Genomic DNA, 17,146 nt, shown 5'->3' on the forward strand with positions numbered 1-17,146 from the left:
TCATTTTGCATTACCAAACTGTCTTTTGTACCTCTATCTCTTCTCACCACACTGTCATTTCATCACCCTCATGTCATTCCGAACATGTATGCTTTAATTTTTTTTTTATGTGGAGCACAAAAGGACAACTTTAATGCAAATTAAAACCTTGTGAAAAATTTATGTTAGTGTTCCATGGAAAAATTACCTGGAATAACTTGTGGGTGAGTTAATAATGACAAAACGAATCCTGTAATATGCATCCATGTCTGTCTGTCAGGAGAAGATGTGTTTGGACCAGCATGCTTTGCTCTCTCCCTCCAACTTGTGTTCACCCATAGCTCTTTGCCATCAGGTACTGTCTTGTACTCCATCTCTCTTCCATCTTCTGTCAAATTTCTGTTGTTCCTCTGTGAGTTTGTTTGCTTTTCATATACATTTTTCTGACCGTTAATTTGTAAATCCATGATTTGTCATCACTTGGTGCTGATTTAGAACAGTTTTCCCATTTCATTTGTTTACTGAATGATTTAATGGATTTCGGGGAGCAAATCCCAATTCTGATTGCTGAACGAAATCCTGATGGCTCTCCATGTTGGCATATTTAATGATGTTGGTGTTCTTGCAGGAGAATGGCTGCCATCAGCAGGTTGACGACCTGTTTGACATCCTAATTCAGCGTGGAGGTGATTTTTGATTATTTATTTTAATATTTACTGTCGTCCAAAGTAATTTAGATGAGAAAAGTGTATAGTTGCTCACACTCATGCTTTGTTTCCTGCATCCTACAGAAATCTCTGAGAATTTCAAAGCCGCCCCCGATCCTGTTCTCGAAAGGCTTCGGCCAAACACGCCCCTTTTCTCGAGCTCCTTCCCTCTCTGTCTTTCCCCTCCCTCTGATCTGCCCATCAAAACTTTGATTTTAGAATCTCAACCTCCTTCCATTAAGGCTCACGGCATGTGTGGCACAGGAGGTGGGCGTCTTGAAGATTTCCTGGAAAGCACTACTGGCAAACCTTTGCTGGGATTGGAGCCAGGAGGACCGACAACGCTAATCGTCGACCTCCACAACCAAATGCTCAGCACACCGAGTATCCTAGACCACCCACGTTCCCCAATGGATACGTGTGACATGAGCTTTTCCAATCACTCGGCCTCAGATTTGGTAGACTCCGCCCCCGATCCTATGGATTGGATGGAGCTTGGAATGGGCGGGGCTGAAGGGGAGGAGCCAGGGATGGTACATATGAATGGACACGACTCCTCCAGCTTATTTTCTGCAGACTTTCTGGACACTTCTGATCTGAATTGGTCCAGCTTGTAGTGGATTGGCTTCCTTCGCACAGTACAGCAGCTTTTATTTTAGTTTCCACCAGTGACTTTTCCAATTTGGATTCAACAAGTTTGGATTCTCGTAATACTAATTTAACTTGGATCATGTTACATTTTGAAGGACTTTATCCCTCACCTTCCCTTGTACAAACGCTCACACCCCTCATAACACACGTATGTCACTGAGCAGTCAATCTGATATATTGGGGGTTTTTTATCCAGAAGCACTTTTTTTGAGCATTTTCTTATCTGAAACACATTTCTAAAACTTCCCAAATTTGGAAACAAGAAGAATAAGATGGGTTTTTTTGTATGTTTTTATCAATTGAAATATGTGAATTGCTCTTATAATAATATGACACTTAAAACAAGATGCTTTCTAAATGATGCATTTGCTCAAAATGTTTTGGTGACATACGTGTGCTTATGGAAGTAGGCATACAGACAAGCAATATATCCTAAAACTCTTTAAAGTGACAGTTCACCCAAAAATTAAAAAATTTAAATTCCATTTACTCACCCTCAAGTTGTTCCAAACCTGTATGAGTTTCTTCTGTTGAACACAAGAGAAGATATTTTGAAGAGTGTTGGTAACCAGACAGTTGACGGTAGCCAAAAAAAAAAAAAAAAAAAAAAATGCAATGGAAGTCAATGGCTAATGTCAACTGTTTGATTAACAACATTCTTCAAAATATCTTCTCTTGTGTTCAACAGAAGAAACTCATACAGGGTTGGAACAACTTGATGGTGAGTAAATGACGACAACATTTACATTTTTGGGTGAACTATTTGCTTTACCAAATAAAACTGGTCGACTTATGCATACTGGTTATTGAAAACTCAGTAGCTACAGTACAGAATATTCACCTGGATATTACCATTTATAGTATTAAACTAATGTTGCTAAAAAAAATTATAGCATATGCTATAACCCTATAAGCCAACAGATTTCATAACATTTTGATAGCATTTACATTTGTATGTTAGCATAAGCATTTTAGTAATACTGCTATAACTACTACTTCTAATAATACTTCTTATTATTATTACTATTATTATTATTGCACCGTAGAAATTTCTACCTACGCCTTATTTTTAAACATAATCAAGTTGGCGTTACAAGTCATTTCAACCCATTTAAATTGTCAAACTGACTTAAAAATCGAGTTGAATCTTTAAATTATTTTGACGAGTTAAAGTAATGGGGAAAAAGACATGTTGCCATGACTTCTTGATTCTATAATTTTTTTAACGGTGGTATTATTATTAACTAACTATTATTAATATTATGTATTAGTATTATATATTATTATTATTATTCAATAGGACAAGAGACTCAACATGCGTGTATCTCTGTAGCTACTATTCACAACATTATCTGTTAAACATTTTGTACAGGTGCCAAAAATATTATTTTATGGCTATATAGATAGCCAGTAAGCTATTCAAAATTTGACTGAATTATAATACAAAGGGACTATTCTACTTTAGTTATATTTTTCAATATGGTAAGACAAGCCATTCATACTTTGTTTTTGCTAGCCTGTTAGCATTTGCTAGCATTGCAACCCGATGAGAGCTGCCAGACGAAGTTTTTATTTCTTAAGTTATTAGTACAAAATAATTCCCTAGTGCTTAACATTTTGAGTTCTGAAGTTAAGAGTACAATTCCTAAAAAATATTAGCCTTATTATTCCTTTTCCTTGGTTTACATCATCAATAATCACCTAAATACAGTTCAAAACAAATTGACCATTACATTTTAGCAAGCTTAAAAGAGGTCTTACTGCTTCATATATTTTAGACCCAGTAAATAATTCTGTGCATGTTATATACAAGACTCGGTGTGTGCTGGGAAATTACTTTATTACATGAAGCTGCATTTTAATTTAATGTTAACATTCTTAAAAATCGAACATGCCTGTACCTTTCAAAAACATGAGAATTTTTAAATGTTTTACTGTAAATATTCTGCATTGTATATGAACTGTATATGCCTATCACAGTACACAGCGTACTGTACTGTACTGCACTGTATTTTATCAATACTTCTGTCTATAGGCTGAAGTTTTGATAAAGGAATATGAGCCTAAGAGATAATGAATGTTTCTAAGATGATTTGAATGTATATATTTTTGTGCATAGAGGATTCTAATCGCATATAAACAAGGCATAACCACATTTTATCAATAAGCAACATTCAAATTTCAAGGACCCTCAAACACACTTATATTATTACTGTTATTCTCTTTATGCATTGCTTGAATGTGCAATTTTCCAGCGTTTCTGCATATTGTACATGAGCTCAGGAATGAATTGTGGTGTGTGCGTGTGTGTGACGTCGTTTGTGGGAACAGCATTACTGTCCGCAGTATTCACGCTCTCCATCTGTTTGAAATTGCACTTACAGAGTTTTGGCTGGTGCTTCCTGTGGTTGAGCCCAAATTGAACTTCATGTCCACATGGTCCTCAGTCCACCGTACCCTGCTGTATGCTGGAGAATCAAACTCCTCAATGCTTCACTGGCTGAATGTGTTCATTTTGTGGGGCTTTGGAGCCTCTCAGGGCTTAAGATCTTTAAGACTTTTTTTGTTTTTGGAAAATTATATGTCACAAATAAAAATAAATGTATTTTGTGCTTTCCAGGGTGGAAAGGGCAGTCTTGGTTAAAAAATAGAATATTGTTATTATTGTGGTTGGGGTAAAAAGTATGCAGTAGGGTTGGGTCAGAATGGTCAATTTGCACTTGACATCCATATATTCCTTACAAACGTGTTTGGTGAACGCTACCGTAAACCGGGCTTCCTTAAAGAGACAGTTCACCCAAATATGAGCAAGTAAGCGAACAATGATTACATCTAATCACAAGACTATTGTACAGAAGACTTGAAATATACTGCATGAGTTGCGTAGACAAAGTATCCCCCCTTGACTTTCAATACTATTGGCTTAACCTTAACATTTCTCCTTTAGGGTCACATATGGAAGACATAAAGTCATCAGATTTGGAGTGACATGTTGGTGAGTAAATGATGACAGAAGTTATTCTTTTTGGTGAACTTTTCCTTTAAGATTGTCTTGGTTTGCTGGTTGTTCAGACAACCCATCAACTAGGCTAAAGTTTTATACATCCGTTTTTGTATATTTTTTTATAGGCCTACATATTATTCCTGAAAGACCCCTACGTTCATCAGAATTTGTTCATCAAAATATCCCACAGTTCAATGCATTTGAATTTAAACCTCAGTGTAGTTTAAAATTTGAACTTTTGCCACTTAACATAATGCAACACAGAATAGATTTTTTTATTTTATTCTTGCTGTGGAGGTTTGCTGCACTCATGATGCCTTATTTTTAAACCAGATTCTCAATCAGAACATTTGCTCTATTTCATCCATGTTCAGTGAACCTTGTGTTTACAGGCAGCTTGTTGGATTAGATGGTGCGGGCATGATTATAAATTCATAACCGTCCTCTGGTGAGATCAGTGTAAGAGCACCTCCCCTGCCCGTAAATTACTAATTCACACCCTGGCGTCGAATGCACCTCTGATGAACCCATTAGAGAGTATCTTGACCTTAGGATGAGCGATTCTAGACTGCACGTCTGTTGCATAATGTTCAACTGCATCCTGCCAGGATTCTCAAATTGTAACAGAACAGTCTGTTCCCATGTTCCACGCCCTCCTCGATGACATCATCGCCCCTGTCCGTGTGTTCTCCTTCTGGCTGAGTGTTCCAGTGTCCATTCATCACATTGTTTAATCAATTTACCGAGATGCAGAAATCTATCAGTCGTAATGGACTGCTGACCCAACCCCTTTCCCAGACAGCCCCTAGCTCTCTTAACGACCCGAATTAATTAAATAATGGCTCGTGCGGACGGAAGGGCTCGTCATTGTATTGCTCAATATACAGAGCATCATATTTCATTTAGTCAACACAATAAGGGAGTTGAGCTGAGGAGGTCAAAACCTGATGGACGAAAGAAACTACGGGTGTCTTGCATCTCATCGTTATCGGTAGTGCAGGTTTCAGTGGTGCTTTCTCATGACTTTTAGACCTAAGGTCATTTATTAAGGGTGCTTGAAGACCAAAGAAAGCTTTTGACGTTTATGAATGTTTAAGGTGTGAATACTGGGAACTGGGAATACAGCAAATCAGGACCAGTTTGTCTGAAACTCTAGTTGGTGAATGGATGTCTATGTGTGTTGCATCAAAAGGTTTGGGTTGCGTGACTGATTTTCACTAGAAGTATTTCAGTAAGACAGTGATAACATGAGTTAGCCAGTTAGCAAGAGACCTAACGTTACACAATATAAAACTCAAAACTCATTTTGAACACCATCTTTCAAGAGCAAGCGGTTTGCGAATCCTACATCGAACTCCGAGATTTGAGAAGCAGTCGTCAGTAAAATAAAGGGAACACAGCAGAAGTTTAGGATTATACTGCTGTGATATCATGGTAAAGATGAATTTTAACCACTGATTCTTCACATGCTCTTCACATTTAGATTTCTCTAAATAAGCTCTAACTTTAATATGAACCAAGGGAAAAAAGGCTTCTGGGGGGTGTTTGGCTCGAGGTCATGGTGCAAAGGACCCTATAGGTTGATTTTACTCCGAACCATCCCTTTAAGTAGGCTACTATTAATTAAATACATATAGCCTACTTGTTATATGGTTTAGGCTTTGGTTTGGTTTAGTTGCATGTAATAATTATTCGTAATTTATAGCTAACTTATTACTATAGTAACTACATGTAACATATGCAACAATGACACTGTAAAATTAAGTGTTACCCATTACTTTATGGTGAGATTTATGACCATACCAGGAAAAATCTGCCTAAATTTGCCATGAACCCCCCCCCCCACACACACACACACTATTTTCTTAAAGCATGTTATTGATCTTGTTGTGCACGATTCATCCATTCATTTTTTTAAAAGTTAATCTCAATATTTATTCTTCTTAAACTCTGCCCCTTCCTTACAATCAATTACAAGCACGCATTCAGATCTGCCTCCATCCGTTCATCAACTGATGCATAGAACCAAAATCCTTTTTCTTCTTTGATCATGTGTTTCACTCAGATGCACGTCAAAATACAGAAGAAATGATCAGTTGCGACTTCCGTTTCATCAAAACTTTGAACAAATGGTGCAACCAAATTAAAAGCAGAGTTAGTTCAAAACAAATTAGTCACTAAGCTCTTAGTGTGAACTTTACGTCCCAATTTAGGAAAGACTTTATGGCTAGTGCAACCCTTCCAAGGTGTTACAAACCTCCTGTGACACGCTGTGATTGACAGGTCGAAGTTCTAGAACACATGCAGATATAGAGCTTGGAACACGTGCTTGCCATGACCGTGTTCTGTAGAGTCCAACATTTATCTTCCGTGTGACTAGTGTCATGTGTCCACCCTCTTCTCGCTCTCACACAAGTGATTGATGGAGCTGGAGCTGACTCTGTTTTAATTGTGTGTGTAACAAAATGGGTTGGGGGTTTGCAGGAGCAGTGTGTGTGTTTGTGTGTCTGAGTAGGAGGAGTGTAATTGTGAAATGGCCTGCATTCTCCACAGACATAAATATACAGGAACAAAAGTGTGTGCTCACTCTCTTTATAGTGTCTCTCCCTGTTGTTTCCTTTTCTATTGATTAAAAAAAAAAAAAAAAAAAAAAAAAAAAACGTTTTGCTCTAGAAAGCTTTTATTTCTTTTGCGCACAGTTTTCATCCTTTTCTTTCGGCAATCCTTCCCGATTATTTCATCATCTCTCTGTCTCTCTCAGTGTTTAAGTCCCATCTTGCTGCAGTGTGAGAGAGGCATGACCCATTTTAGACATTTATTTATCACATAAACACTTACCTGTAACATACTTTTACACTTCTGTTTCAAAGTTTTGGGTATGAATTTTTGAAAATGTTTTTGAAAATGTTAGTCGGGACATTGAGGACAAGTGGTTTATGTGTGTTTGTGTGTGTGTGTTTTATATATATATATATATACACTCACCTAAAGGATTATTAGGAACACCATACTAATACTGTGTTTGACCCCCTTTCGCCTTCAGAACTGCCTTAATTCTACGTGGCATTGATTCAACAAGGTGCTGAAAGCATTCTTTAGAAATGTTGGCCCATATTGATAGGATAGCATCTTGCAGTTGATGGATATTTGTGGGATGCACATCCAGGGCACGAAGCTCCCGTTCCACCACATCCCAAAGATGCTCTATTGGGTTGAGATCTGGTGACTGCGGGGGCCATTTTAGTACAGTGAACTCATTGTCATGTTCAAGAAACCAGTTTGAAATGATTCAAGCTTTGTGACATGGTGCATTATCCTGCTGGAAGTAGCCATCAGAGGATGGGTACATGGTGGTCATAAAGGGATGGACATGGTCAGAAACAATGCTCAGGTAGGCCGTGGCATTTAAACGATGCCCAATTGGCACTAAGGGGCCTAAAGTGTGCCAAGAAAACATCCCCCACACCATTACACCACCACCACCAGCCTGCACAGTGGTAACAAGGCATGATGGATCCATGTTCTCATTCTGTTTACGCCAAATTCTGACTCTACCATCTGAATGTCTCAACAGAAATCGAGACTCATCAGACCAGGCAACATTTTTCCAGTCTTCAACTGTCCAATTTTGGTGAGCTTGTGCAAATTGTAGCCTCTTTTTCCTATTTGTAGTGGAGATGAGTGGTACCCGGTGGGGTCTTCTGCTGTTGTAGCCCATCCGCCTCAAGGTTGTGCGTGTTGTGGCTTCACAAATGCTTTGCTGCATACCTCGGTTGTAACGAGTGGTTATTTCAGTCAAAGTTGCTCTTCTATCAGCTTGAATCAGTCGGCCCATTCTCCTCTGACCTCTAGCATCAACAAGGCATTTTCGCCCACAGGACTGCCGCATACTGGATGTTTTTCCCTTTTCACACTATTCTTTGTAAACCCTAGAAATGGTTGTGCGTGAAAATCCCAGTAACTGAGCAGATTGTGAAATACTCAGACCGGCCCGTCTGGCACCAACAGCCATGCCACGCTCAAAATTGCTTAAATCACCTTTCTTTCCCATTCTGACATTCAGTTTGGAGTTCAGGAGATTGTCTTGACCAGGACCACACCACTAAATGCATTGAAGCAACTGCCATGTGATTGGTTGATTAGATAATTGCATTAATGAGAAATTGAACAGGTGTTCCTAATAATTATATATATATATATATATATACATACATACATACATACATACATACATACATACATACATACATACAGTACATACATACATACAGTACATACATACATACAGTACATACATACATACATACAGTACATACATACATACATACAAACATAAAATTAAAATAATTGTTTTATATGGGAATATATTATAAAATGTAATTTATTCCTGTGATGGCAAAGTTGAATTTTTCAGTGTGACATGATCCTTATGAAATCATTCTAATATGCTGATTTGCTGCTCAAAAAACATTTATCATTATTATCGATTTTATCATTATTATGATTTTGAAAACCGTTTTGTGGATTAATATTTTTAAGAAAACTCTGATCATTTTTTAGGCTTCTTTGATTAATAGAAAGTTCAAAAGACCATTGTTATTTTACAGAAATCATACTCTTTTTTTTTTATCACTTTTGATCAATTAAATCCATCCTTGCTAACTAATAATAGCCAATTAATTCCACAAAATAAAAAAGCAACAGTAATAGTTATTCTACTCTAAAAAGCATACAAATACATATTGCACACAGCAAGTAAATATTGGGTAAAATATTGTTTTTGTTTTTTTAGAATTAACTATGCATAATTCTTGGTACTAAATAAAATATATACCAGACTTCTGTTCTCCCAATTCGTCTGTTTTGCAATGCATTCTGGGATTGTCTTCTCAGCAAAAGATACATGCGATGATGACTTAGCATTTGGCCAAAAGAAGAAGCTTAAGGAACAGCTTTCGTGTCTGTTTATTTCTGCTTTTGGTTTTGTTCATCAGGTGTTGTTGCAGATATTGCATGTGTATTTCTCCATACAAGCAAGAGTGAGCGACAGATGTTCAGAAGTACAGTACGTCAAACATCAAGCAAGGATGAGACACGTCTGACGCCACTCATCTTTTAGGATCTGCAGGTAGAACACACTGAGGTTTGATGCCCTGTTTCCTGTGTGCTGAAGCTGGTGTGAAATCATTAATGGCAGGGTAAATCATTCATTTTAGGCTGTTAATCCTTCAGAGATAATGTTTTTTTTTTTTCTCAGCACACACACTGCACATATATAATGGCATTTCATTGGTTTTGAATTGCTTTACTTCAGGAAATACTGAAGCTACTGAACAAGAGCACCCTCTTAGAGATGTCAGCTGGCCCAAACTTCTCAAATGTTGTATTTTAATGGCAGTGTTGCGGGTAATGCATTTCAAGTAGTCACAAATGTCACTGACTTGGCTCATGAATATTAGGCCTATCTCATGCTAACATAGAGAGCTGGAGGAATTATGTATTTTTGTAGGCCAAACTTCGGAAACGAATTAGCATTTTAGCATGGATCCATCATCCTGAAGTCAATGTTTTTTTGTTTGTTTTTTAACCCTTTGACACGTACGATCACTAGTGATGGGATGGTTGATACCGGGGCTCCGAAGCAGTTTTCAAAGCACTTTTGTAGCACACACTGTACCGATGCTTGTATCCAGGGCCGTTTCTAGGCATAGGCAAACTAGGCGGTCGCCTAGGGCGCAAACAGCTGGGGGGCGCCAGTGAGAGCCCCCACCACACCAAGAGATTTTTTTCTCGCCCAAGCGAGTGGAAGAAAAATCCTTATTTTTTGACATTTCCGATGTATATTTGCACTAAGTGCATGTCTTTTTAGCAAAAAGACGCCCACCACTAAATATCTACAGTGGCATAGGTCATAAGGCGTGAGGTGCTTAAAAGTAGCTTTTGATGCGTTCGACCCAAGTTCGAATCCGCCTTTTGCCGAACTCGCTCTTCTCCCTTTTCCCAACACATGAGATGTAAAATTTATAGCCTAACATACATATATTTTGTAAACGAACTAAAATCGAAATCGTGATATGGCTTTGTGCCTTTATGAAACAGCATAAGACTTTAATTAAGTAGCCTATATAGGCATTCTGTTTGTGCTGCGTGATTTAGAGAAAAGTGTGCACTTTGCTCATGCGATCAGCATGGTGATCTGGTGTTTTTCTCCAAAATAAAAGCTCAAGGGTTTATTTCTTGCAAGTGAAGAAATTAGGACAAAAGTATTGTAATTTTCCTATACTATAGTGTAATGTAAAATATACTTTTAAAATATTCATTTTAATTTATACAGTAGGCCTACATATTATTGGCTATAAGGATTTTACATCATAGGAATACTTATATAAATCATAAACACCAGTGATAATGTAATGTAGACTGAGACTCTATCTATATCATAACTAAGATGTTTGAGCCCTCTTTAGTGTCCAGGTACAAGTCAATGGTTTTTCTTTGTTCAATGTGCAGAGTTCATGGGTTGAAGCTCTTAATTTTTAGCTCTCAAAGTGCACCAGATTGGGGGGTGGGGGGGTCTTGGGGGCTCAATTGGAATCTTGCCTAGGGTGCCAAAAAGGCTAGAAACGGCCCTGCTTGTATCGAAATGACAATACCACGTGACTGATGACGTTTGAGGCTTCGAACGTCATGCAGTAGCCTATCAGAAGGTCGGGACTTTTACACAGGAGGTCTTTTTTTACAGTCTATGTTCGGTAAACCTAGTTTGAAAACAATTGGCACTTCGCGACCTCATCTGATGCATAAAAAGGGAAATGATTATGGAGGATGCATTATTTAAATGATTTAACTACATTTCCCTATAACATAATTTATATTTTTTTTACAACAGAACACGCAAAATATTTTTTCAATTACTTTAATTATGATCACATACTTATATTTTATATTATTGATCAATATGTGAATTCGTTGACCAGGCTACACGAGTTGTGGTCTCATTGGCACAAATTAATCACGGACTTCCAAAGCTTTGTTTGGTCACGTGCTTTTTCTGCTCTGGTGATTTGTTAGATATGGTGGAGAAAACAAGTGTGACCACCAGATCATAATGCGCATGGTGTTAAAAGCTTCGAGTCATTAACCTTTTTTCGGCACAATTTGATGAAAGCCTCAAATGCTTCAGAAAGCATCGGTTTCCCTTCACTAACGATCACACCGGTGTGAATAGAACGTTCAGTGCATCACGTGATCAACTGCTAAATTCAAAAGTGCTTGCCTTGGTGCTTTCGCGCTTTGGCTGGCGCTGAGCCAGACACGCGCTCATCGCTTCATCACGATCGTTATAAAGGCATCTACTTGCACATATATGAACACCCTAGCAACTGCCTAGCAACGCCCTAGCAACCACCCAGAATACCCTAGCAACCGCCTAGCAACACCATAGCAACCACCCAGAACACTATAGCATCCACCCAGAACACCCTAGCAACCACCTAGCAACACCCTAGCAACCACCTGAACAACATGAATAAGCCATATCTCAGCACCAGAACATCGTACAGACATGCTTGTTGGCTTGTATGCAATCATGTACCACACTCTAGCAACCGAGTGGCGAGTTTTGCCACTGCAAGCACCACTTCACATTTTCTTCAGGAAATGTACATATATGACATCGGAATATCAGACATTTCATGCTATAGCTAACAAATCTGTGAATATTTTTAATAAAAAAGGGAAGGGAAAATAAAATAAAATAAAATAAAATCAGTGTCACGTGACAAGAAGTAGGCTACGGCCTATGTTTTGCTTTTGACTTGGCAGTTGTATTTAGGCTTCAAACTTTCTAAAAGTTGTGTTCATTTGTTAAGATTATCATAATGAAAAAAATGTGTAAGAATCATAAACTTTTGTTGGTGTCAGAGCTTATTTTCTGCAATATTCCAAATGCTATGGAAAATTCCTATTGTTTTTTGTCGTGTTGAACCAGAATCTTAAATCTAGGCTGGCCCACAAAAATACATCATTACTGCTGCATCCTCTATTGTTAGTAGATCTGAATTAAACTGTTGAATTGGTAAATTCATGCATGCGCTTGAGTTATGTGGTTTTATAGACCACATATGGTTTTATATCTTGACAAATTGGTCACTTTTGTCTGTTTGAAATAATATCAGGTTTCTGAAACAACTGTAACGTTAAATAGTTTATTTCAGGAGTGCACTTCCAACTGAAGATGTATTTTAAAATCTGCCAGCTGAATGTGAGCAAAAATTGCAGGAGGTCATTGCCCCCTCTGGTTCCAGCACCTCTAATGTGAATGAATGAGTCAAGGGGTGCTTCTCAATATCCCTCTTCATCTCCTCACTCCTCCATCCTCCAGCCTATGACCCGGAAACCGATCGAGCTCAGCCATCTTGAAGGACATCTCAATTCTCGAATTGCACTGCGAGGAGTCGAGGATCGAGGAGTGAGGAAGCTTCCAGACGAGTCATGAGCGAGGATACACAGGTGTATCCTATGCTGAAGAGTTTTATCAACTAAACGTGATGCACGTATAAATTCTCCTCCCCCTTCAAATCGGTCACAATCATTTTAATTTATACTTTACCTTTGCAGTTTATATAAATCAATTAATCAACAGGGTATCTTGCTTCATTATTATTTATTAAGAATTTCTTAAAGGGGTCATATAATGCCCTTTTTGTACAAGCTAATATGATTCTTTTGGTCTAAATTAAAAGTTTGTAATATACTTTAACTAAAAATTCTCATTAGTATTGTAAGAAAACACTCATTTTACCTGGTCAAAAACAGCTCTGTTTTCAGCACGCTGTTTAAGTGCATGTGTCTTTAAATGATAATGAGCTTTGCTCACCCCGCCCCTCTGTTCTGTGCGTACACAGTTTTAATAACACAATAACCATAATGCGTTGTTCATTATAAACGTGGGATTATGAATTATATTGAGAATGTCGTACATAGAAAACATGCCGTAATGTACCTTGAGTGTAAACAGCCGCATTCATCGTGAAGCGTGCAGCAAGCGATTTGCAAAGATTAATATAAATATTAATATAAGGTTAATAAAACGTTACACTCACTTGTTCTTCTGGATGTGCAGCAGGAGCAGCTTCTTAGCAAAACCAGCTTTATATTGACCTTCGTTTGTAAAGCAGTCTGGTGTGTGAAATGATTTGCGCAAACATGAAAGCATTGACGTTGATCGTGGGGAATATTCCCTTAGAAAACAAAACTCAGCCACTGCGTCTTCAGCGGTTCGGATTTAGGAACATCAAAATGACGGACAAATGACGCGTCTCGCTGCAGTTGGGGTTGATCGGGGTTGATTCCTTATTTATATTCACCCCTGTGTTCCTTATTACACCCAAGAACAGAACACCACAATCGCTTACGCCATTCTGCTCATAGACAATGCTCCAGCATATCAACAATGACCGCGCCGGTCCGCGCGGACTATGATTGACAGCTCACTCACGAGAGAGGGCGGGTCTGTGTTGAAACGCTGCTGTCAATCAACAATCGTGTTAGGGGCGTCTATTTTGTGACGTCACAAAATCGAACGGCTTGATTTGAGAGAGGGGAAAACATATAAGAAGATAAAAAAAAAAAACACTGGATGGATTTTTATCATTTTATGATGGTTGTGTACAGGCACTGTCAACACATTTCAGTACAATCAACTTGTAAAAGTGCATGTACCATTATATGACCCCTTTAAATAAACAATCTTCAACAACATAAGGGCAGATCCTTTGAGCGCAGCTGATGACGCAGTGAAGTGACGCTCGAGTGATAAAGTATTCCAATGTATAAAAAAAGCTTTCATTCGATTCCTCCGTTCGCATTTTCTTTCCTCGCAGCCTTCCCTCGCATCCTACAGGGGTGGAGCTGAGACGCGAGGAAAGGAAACGAGGATGCACAAATAAGAATTGAGAAGCACCCCAGATGTCTTTGTTCCTTGAGTTTCTTTCCAATTAAACTGCTGTGATAGACGGCTTTGTGGTTACCTCTTTCCAAATGATTTATTTCTCAGTCTACTAAAAACAGTAGGCATGCCAGCGTATCTTCTGTGTATTGCATATTTAACTGCTGAGAGCTGGCTAAATTCACCAGTTCCTTATTTACACCATTTTCTACAGCTCAGTTTATGAGGTATTTGCTGTCAAATGTTTGAAAGCTGCATGTTCTGCTTATGTCTGAGGCAACACTTTAAAATAAGGTTCTATTTGATAACATTATTTATAACAGGAGCTAAAAATACATTCATGTTCAAAAGTTTGGGGTCTTTTACTGTATGCTTTACAAGGCTGCATTTATTTGATCAAAAAGACAGTATGCTAATATTGTGAAATAATGCATTCTTAACATTCCAGGTATCAGTATGTTATGTACAAACATGAATAAACATGTTATTAATGGGAGGCTATATTTACAAATCAAAGGTACACTATGTAACATGTTTTTGTCTCACCCTGATACACAGATACACTGTGTTTAGCCTATTATAATGCTGAATTCCAGACGAAGTTGAATGTTGGAATATCCCAAATTAAATAATCCCAATCAGACGTGACGTCACGTTCACATGTTGACCACATGATGTCGCCATGGCCCACGACACAACGAGAGCATATCGTGTTTTTGTGTCAATTATGGCAAAAACATACCGTGACGAAAACAACATAAAAAGTAAAAAACTTGATGTCTAATGTTAAAGTTTGTTTTTACATTTATATTGGAAGCAGGACTTGCCGACATCTTGGAAGTGATGTCAAATGACGCGTCTCGCTGCAGTTGGGGTTGATCTATTGATATACCCCGAATTTTCAGGTCGAATGTCTGATTTTGAGTCGATGAGTTGAGAAATATCCAAATACCGAGCTGTCTGGATCGCAGCATTAATGTTTATATTTTTGACCATGCAGGATGGGTTGCGTAGAAAATTACGTACTTCACCAGGCCGTGTGTGCCTTGTCATATCTGTAAATAGAAAAATGTTGCTCCAGCTACTTTGAAGTATATATGTGACCCTGGACCACAAAACCAGTCACATGGGTCAATTTTTTTAAATTGAGATTTATAAAGGTATTTATAGATGTATGGTTTGTTAGGATAGGACAATATTTGGCCGAGATACAACTATTTGAAAATCTGGAATCTGAGGGTGCAAAAAAATCGAAACATTGAGAACATCGCCTTAAAAGTTGTCCATTTATGTTCGCGATTGTGCTGCATTCACTCACAAAAATAAATATTTACAGTAGGAAATTTACAAAATATCTTCATGGAACATGATCTTTACTTCATATCCTAATGATTTTTAGTATAAAGGAAAAATCGATAATTTTGACCCATACAGTGTATTGTTGGCTATTGCCACTAACTCTCGAACCGGTGAATCACCCATTTAAAAAAAAAAAAAACGCTGAACAGAGGTAGCCTGGGTTTCCCCATGCTGCCTTGAGTGCAGCGCGATTTTATTCACGCTGCTAGGCAGCCTGGACACCATGGACCAGATTTTCCCCTCAAAAAGGGAACCAATCACAGAACGGGGAGGGAGCTGCTCTACATACGTCATCTGGTATAATTGAAACGATTGGCTATGAGCTACGTACAGGCCCATTTGATTGACATTCGTAGCGCCCAATAAACGGCTCTGGGCATTCGTAAACCACGCCTCAAATACGAGAAAATGAACATGTGGTTCCCAGACCACGTCTCAATGAGAAAGAGGTCTGACATTAGCCAGGCTAGAACAGAGGAGAGTCTGCTGGCAAAATTAAACGAGACGTGCTTGTAATAAAACCAGAATCAACATTAGCTCCTTTTACACAGCAATCCCGGTACATTACCGTAAAATTGCCAGAATGACTTTACCGGTAAATAGACAAAAATGCTGTTCACACAAGCAACGGCATTCTGGCTTTTTACCGGTAAGAGACCATTCACACATCAGCTCCAAATTCTGGTAAATTCTGTATGTCAGTCATCGGAAGTGATCTTTAAATGTCTGATATCGCCCCCCTATACCGTCAAATAGGGCGTTATTTAAGGGGACAGCCATTTGTAGTAGTGTCCGAAACCTTAGTGGGCATTATTGAGTGCACTTATTCAATCCCACATTGCACTGCAATAACGAGTGTACGCTCAACGGCTGTCCGAATTCGCTCACTCCTTTTTATTTACTCCTTCAAGTGAACAGTATTAGGGGACTAACATAGGGAATAGTGAATGATGGTTTAGGGGGCGTTTTTGGATTTAGCCTGTATGTGTGAAAGGGGCTATTGACTCTACTTTTCGGAGATGGTGAGAACTGAAGGATTTGAAATGTTGTAAAAGCGACGCGGAGATGTTGTTTTTATTACTCAACAGGTGAGTAAGGTATTTTATTGAACAGATAAACTGCCATATGTAGCTGTCTAACAGAGTTTATTGTAAGGTGAAGGGTCATTTCATTATGGTTGTTGTAGCGCTGTGCTGGAATTTATTTTCAAGGAAGTACCGTGTCTATTTATGGATATTGCTACAGTAATGTCTTCAGCTAATGTTTTATGCAGCAGGATAATCTCTTTCTCTCCTTTTCTTTTAGTAATGAGAAAAAAACGTATTTTTGAGCACAGTCACACAGAGCTGAAGCACAACCAAACTATGTTCTTCTGCAAAATACATTCAGTTTTTTTAACCGCTAGGGCCAAAAGTTACATACACTGTACCTTTAACATTAACAATTTATCCTATTTATTAACTTTGTTAGTTCATGATACTGAATGTATTAACTAAT

At 38.2% G+C, this 17,146-nt stretch overlaps 1 protein-coding gene across 11 annotated transcripts in view; it reads left to right on the top strand.

Annotated features, from left to right (window-relative positions):
* mrtfaa (myocardin related transcription factor Aa) overlaps positions 1 to 1,917 on the top strand; it is a gene marked incomplete at its 5' end in the record, with an annotated part of 37,372 nt that extends 35,455 nt beyond the window's left edge. For 4 of the 11 annotated variants that reach the window (XM_079891020.1, XM_079891028.1, XM_079891024.1 and 1 more), the window contains 3 exons: positions 263 to 334; positions 608 to 665; positions 771 to 1,917. In XM_079891020.1, the coding sequence (XP_079747146.1) occupies positions 263 to 334; positions 608 to 665; positions 771 to 1,303 (663 nt within the window). In that variant the 3' untranslated portion in view covers positions 1,304 to 1,917. Of the gene's footprint in view, positions 1 to 259; positions 335 to 607; positions 666 to 770 lie in introns of all 11 variants that reach the window. The other 7 variants (XM_079891023.1, XM_079891025.1, XM_079891022.1 and 4 more) reach the window with 3 other exon arrangements.
* Positions 1,918 to 17,146: the final 15,229 nt, after the last annotated feature.

This window comes from Squalius cephalus (assembly GCF_949319135.1).
Source record: "Squalius cephalus genome assembly, chromosome: 1".
In the NCBI taxonomy this organism is placed as follows: domain Eukaryota; kingdom Metazoa; phylum Chordata; class Actinopteri; order Cypriniformes; family Leuciscidae; genus Squalius; species Squalius cephalus.